General features: G+C 40.9%; 1 protein-coding gene across 3 annotated transcripts in view; it reads right to left on the bottom strand.

Annotated features, from left to right (window-relative positions):
* The window catches only part of znf438 (zinc finger protein 438), a 52,972-nt gene extending 47,271 nt beyond the window's left edge, over positions 1–5,701 (bottom strand). Inside the window, exons 1-2 of one of the 3 annotated variants that reach the window (XM_053639486.1) lie at positions 5,508–5,700; positions 4,058–4,200 (exon numbers count right to left, since the gene is read on the bottom strand). In XM_053639486.1, the coding sequence (XP_053495461.1) occupies positions 4,058–4,070 (13 nt within the window). In that variant the 5' untranslated portion in view covers positions 4,071–4,200; positions 5,508–5,700. Of the gene's footprint in view, positions 1–4,017; positions 4,201–5,507 lie in introns of all 3 variants that reach the window. The other 2 variants (XM_053639487.1, XM_053639489.1) reach the window with 2 other exon arrangements.
* Between the last annotated feature and the right edge of the window lie 299 nt (positions 5,702–6,000).

Raw genomic sequence — 6,000 nt, forward strand, 5'->3', positions numbered from 1 at the left:
CTTCTAGCAAAGCTGCCCAAATACAAAGTCAAACCAAACAGATGACTCTGCTCAACCTTTATCTGCGACCTCTATGAAAAGCAGGACATAAGTTAAGAACAGGCATGAAGCCTTGGGTTTGACAGCAAGGTTCCAGCTCCACTGAACAGGGACGTTGAGTTAATCACAAAATATGCAAGACTACAAGTTCATATATTTTCTTTGGCCATAGTGTTGCACTTTACCATGAGGCACCTTGATCTCAAACCAAAGACATTTGTTCTGCATATGTTCAGAAACTTTCTCAGTGATTAAAGCCCGGTTTTCCCCATGCGGTCTCAAGCTCTAATTGCAACACAGACACACACGGTATTACTGACGTCCACAATACAAGCTGGCTGCTATTACAGTACTCGAGTCCAAGTGTGTGTGAAGCACTGGGAGCCATCACTACAAACTCACCCACTGGCAGGCCACTAGGAGGAAAATGTGATAATTTCCCTTCACTCTCTGGTTTCGGTTGTGTACATGTAGAGCTGTGTGTGTGTGTGTGTGTGTGTGTGTGTGTGTGTGTGTATGTGGGTGATGTTGACATGGTTCTGACTGACCGGAAATGTTAAATAAGCATCTGCAATGAGGAAAAGCCTCCCTCCCCCTCTCTCTAACCACATGTGAAACCACACAGTGTCTTTTCACCTGCAAAAACAAACCTCAACATCCTCTAAAAGTACTGTGAGCATATTTCTCCACGATCCAGTACACCAAACAGATTTTGTATTTTGTACGTTTTAACTGCCAAAGGGCACGGAACCATCAAGAGATAATGACTCGCCTCTTAATTTTCATCAGCAGGCTTAAGCTTTCATTACACCTACATTCTCGGAGAGGAAAAGCGATCCTGGCCCAGATCCTACCTTAAATTTAGGCTAAATCTGCATCAAGTTAACAAACTAATTCAGCTGAACACTGCTTTACTCTATGCAGCTTATCCAGAGCCGACGCAATACATCTAATCCACGTTAAAATGCAAGACTGCGGCACTTAATTGGCAATATCTGTCTTCAATCTACACAAAATCACCCATAATACTGGCGTGTGTGGAAAATCAACATAGTTTGCAAAATTATTTAGCTGTGACTGGATAAGTATTCACCCCCATTGCTGTGAAACCCCCAAATAAGTTCTGGTACAACCAGTTACTATCAAAAGTCACATAAACAGTTGAATGAAACCCACCTGTGTGAAATTAAATTACCAAGTGAACTCGATATAAATGCACCTGTTCCTAGAAGATTCCGGGCTGTATGGAGTTTGCCAAAGGTTCTCTGGTCAATTTTTTACCTTGGCACAAAGTGCTATGTTTGTCAGAAACTCAACACTGCTCATAAACCCTGAGAACAATGAAGCGTGGTGGTGGTACCATCACGTTGTGGGGTTGCTTTACAGAGTTGAGGGCAAGATAGATGGAGCAAAATACAAGGCAATCTTATAAGAAAACCTGTTCCAGAGACTGGTGGCAGAGGTTCACTTTCCAACAGGACAACTACCCTAAGCTGATGAAGACATATTCCAGAAGACTTGTGGATGTCATTGCAGACAAAAGGTATTTCTACCAAGCACTGAGACAGGAAATGACTACTTATGCATTGAATAAATGCCTGTGTTTCTGTTTAAGTCAGAGGCCATGGTTTTCTCCCAGCAGAGAGTGGTACGTTCTCTTCAGGTGAGGGGAGAGACCTTGCCTTCATGGAGTTTAAGTACCTTGGGTTCTCATTCATGAGTGATGGAAAAAGAGAATGTGAGGTTATAAACAGATCAGGTCAGCATCAGCAGTGCTACAGCCACCGTACAGGTCTATGATGGTGGATCTATAGCCCTATCCTCATAAATTGTAGGTAGGGACACAAAAAAATAAGGATACAAGTACAAGCAGCAGAAATGAGGTTTCTCCACAGGGTTATTCTCTGTGATAAGCTGAGGAGCTCAACAATCCAAGTGAGCCTCTGAACAGAGAAGCTGCTGCACCTCCAATTTGAGAGTAGCCATTTGAGGTGGTTTGTGTATTTTACAAGGACAGCCCCTTGTCAATTCCCAGTAGAGCTTATTAAGCATGTCCTACTGGATGGAGAGAGCCTGGGGAAGGCCCAGGAAATGCTGGAGCAGAGTATGTTAACATGGACAGCAATAATATAATTATTGACCTTATTCTGAATAAGACAATATTGTGATTAAGGTGTTTACATGGGTTGATTTTAGAATATTCCTTTCATGTTCCCGTTTTACATGTTATAAAACATAGATCGATTAACGGCACACGTCATTACGTCACCGCGCCACACCGTCTGACATTCCCTCCAGAATTTCACGTATCAACATACAGTTCATCTTCGTTATGGTACCGTATACAGTTTAGCCGTTCTTTTAACTTTACGAAAGCTTCAATTGCAGTTAATTATTTGTCTTGCTATACGTGCAAATAGACAACTGCTTGAAGCCGTGGGCTGCTTCCGAAACCACATACGTTTATTTCACCTGCAATATAGTAGGTAATTACGCGGTTTCGGATGCAACCGTGCTCTCATGTTTGCCATCAAATGGTTGAGCACTGCCGTGTGTGTGTGTGTGTGTATCCTGTCGCAAAATGCAGTGAAAACACCCACACGATGTTAGTGTGATTAAGGTGTGTACATGTCTGTAATGCACTTTGATAAAAGTGCATTACAGACATGTAATGCACTAGACATTAAATGCGACTAAAACAGGAATACTCATGTCTTAATTCACTTTGTGTTTACTTTGAGTATGACCTTAGCCAGATTAAGGTCATCAATAATCGCTGTTTACATGGTAGTTTCTTAATCAGAGAATTGTCTTCATTGGGTTAATATCGGAGTATTATTGTCCATGTAAACGTACTGATAGTTAGCTTGAGAATGTCTGGGGATTTCCACCTTCTCAGACTTTTGCCACTGTAACTCCAATCAGGAAAAGCAAAAAGAAAATTAATGGATTAAAACATAAAAATTGGACGTTCCAAATTTTATGAATCAGTAAAAGCTTGTGGTGGATCAGTGGTTACGGCTCTGGATCACTGATGAGAAGGTTGTTGGTTTAAACCTCAGCAACACCAAGCTGCCACTACTGGGTCTTTGAGCAAGGCCCTTAACTCTATCTGCTCCGGGGTGCTGCATCATGGCTGACCCTGACACTTCTATGCAAAGAAAAAATTTCACCTGGCCAATTGGTCAGCTGCTAAACTTTAGCTAAGCTCACCATTATCACAGTTAACAATGTGATCACGTGTGCTTAATTGTGCAGCCTCACACAGTTTCAGTAACCTCTGTGGTCAGTGTCGAAGCCTATAAATGTGAGGAGAATTCACCCCAAACGGGTGGGGTACATTCTCAGAAGGGACACCAGTCTATTGCATGGTTTTGGACAGTGGGAGGAAACTGGAGAACCTGAAGGATACCCACTCGAACACAGGGACAGCATGCAAAAATCCACAAACTTGAGCTCAGGATCAAAACCAAGGACTCTGAAGCAGTAAGGTGGCAGTGTTACCTCTGTGCCACGTGTTACAACACATGTAAAGGCAATGTTCCAATCTGATAATGTTCCAGTCAGCTTCTTTGGCACAAAGCATGTTTGTCTTCCATTCTCAAGCTGTACCATATCTTCATCACTGACAGTTTAAAGACTGAATGTTCTCAGAGATTTATTACAAATGAACTTCTCACATGGTGTAAAAACACCTACGCGTACAGACTGGCAGGATGGCGGGGTCAACATTATGTGTGTCTACAGGGTCTGAGGTGTGAAAAATAGCTACAGTTTTTACTACAGGCCTGTATTTTATTAAAGTGCACCTATTATGTTTTTTTTTAAATATTACATTTCATGTAGTGTGTTATGTAGCTGTTTCTGAACATAAACAGCCTGCAAAGTTTAAAAAGAAATCAAATGGAGTTACTGACTCCCAAAAGAAGGAAGCGATTCTGAACAGCTGAAACGAGTCGTTAGTGATTCCAGACTTACTTCCTGTATTAATCTACGTAGGTTTGTAACAAAAACTCGCCTCTGGTCTTCATCGGCTGCTCACGAACAGACGGAGCTGAAACTCGTTATGGTAGTGGGCGTTTCCTTTTCAACACACGCTGACAGCGGTAGACCAATCACAACAGACTGGGACATCTGACCAATCAGAGTAGAGTATGCGCTCTGAAAGGAGGAGTTTAGAATGAATCCTTTAGAACCGATCATTTAACGAGTTGTTTGTCACACTGGGAAGAAAAGGTCATGCTGCAGTTTACATTATTAGCACATTAAAATGTTTTTTGATCTTGTATGCATGTAAATATATTGCATGAGACCTTTAAAACAAAATTAGGCACGTTTCAAAACCATAATAGGTGCTCTTTAACAGAATGTACAGTACTGTACATCCAAGAGATGCGGGACAACATCCAAAAACACAAATTCAAAGCAGCACAGCAAAAAGAAAAGAAATAAAAAGTATTGCAACAGAAATGTTTTCTCCCAATAGAGATGTGTTTGTTCTTAAGTTGTTTTTTAAAAAAAAAAAAAAAACCTCGATCTTAAATTATAAGTCCACATATTAATCACAAGCTATGTCCATAGTATGCCAGTCAGGGCAGCATGCAATCAATATGAAGAAGAGAGATTATGTTTAAAACACAACTTATTAATTCTATGTGCTAATCTTTAGACTTGCTTAACATTTAAAACTCAGTCCTGGCCTTTCTAAAGTGCTCGATTTCCTTAACCAGCTATGGTACAGCTTATGTACTTTGCCTAATATACTACTGAAACCCACTTTTATGAGTGTATAATCTGTATCTGCAGCACAGTGAGCAGTAGTAAAAGGCTAATGACTGGCAGGATTGATTGTTAATTAGAAAATGCATACACAAACACTTTCAATGTTTTACTCAAAACCTCCCTGAACTGATCTACCACCATTCACTGCAATGATGCATTTAGGAAAGAGACAGGCGTTTCAGGTCACTGCACTAGATGTTTATACCATCCTGTTATTAAAAGTTAACGTGTTGTTGTCGTTCCTTTATGCTAGCTGCATATTATCCTTAAGTAATTGTTCTTTTAGATCTATTAGAAGTAATTTAGTAGCAGACAACCATCACAACACCTGAGGCATGGTAAATCCTTGGTAGGTATTACACAGTTCAGTGCAAAGCTAATAGTGATAATGAGCTAAGCTTGAAATGATAAAGCTAGCTAGTTACGTCGACTATCATGCAAGAACAATGTCTGAAGCAATCTTATGGACAAGCCTGAGAAATGGCGGTTGGACCATGTTTTCTATAAGGTATTTACAGCCTGCTGTGTTGTGTTATTATACAGTAACGGCCTGTAAGCTGCACTGTCCTCTCCTATTGGCTGAAACACCGCCGTAATAAGACTGCACAGGATCCCCATTGGGTTTTCTTTCCTGCAGCAAAAGCGAAACGCCACGACCAAACAAACGTAACATCTTTTGTATTTACCTTTTCATGTATAGCCTCCTGCTCCCTCAGAGGACTCTTCACAAATTTGCACGACGCAACATATTCGTTTCTTATGAAGAACGACACATCTTCACAACTGTTTCTGTACAGCCATTTTGGACCAGACCATGAATAACTCTATGTGGGGAGGATTAGTGTTAAGATCCCCAATTTGTGAATAAACGCCGGTGTCATATCATGTACAGACATTTCACAACTTCATAAAATGTGAATATACAACAATATACACCTGAAGACCGATTCGACTATGCTTTATTATGTGTTAAAGAAACTGTCGGATGTTTACCCCTCTAAAAGAAATGGAACGGCTCACGGGACACCGGGTCAGCGCGAGAAACTTAGCCAATCAGAAATGGCGAAAATGCAGCTATCCAATCATGTACTTCGCAAAGTAACAAGCGAACCCGCCCATTTACTGAGATAGTGTAAAAAGACAAGACAGGGATGTGATGGGGGAAACTGACTGTCACAT

This window comes from Ictalurus furcatus, chromosome 13 (assembly GCF_023375685.1).
Source record: "Ictalurus furcatus strain D&B chromosome 13, Billie_1.0, whole genome shotgun sequence".
Classification (NCBI taxonomy): domain Eukaryota; kingdom Metazoa; phylum Chordata; class Actinopteri; order Siluriformes; family Ictaluridae; genus Ictalurus; species Ictalurus furcatus.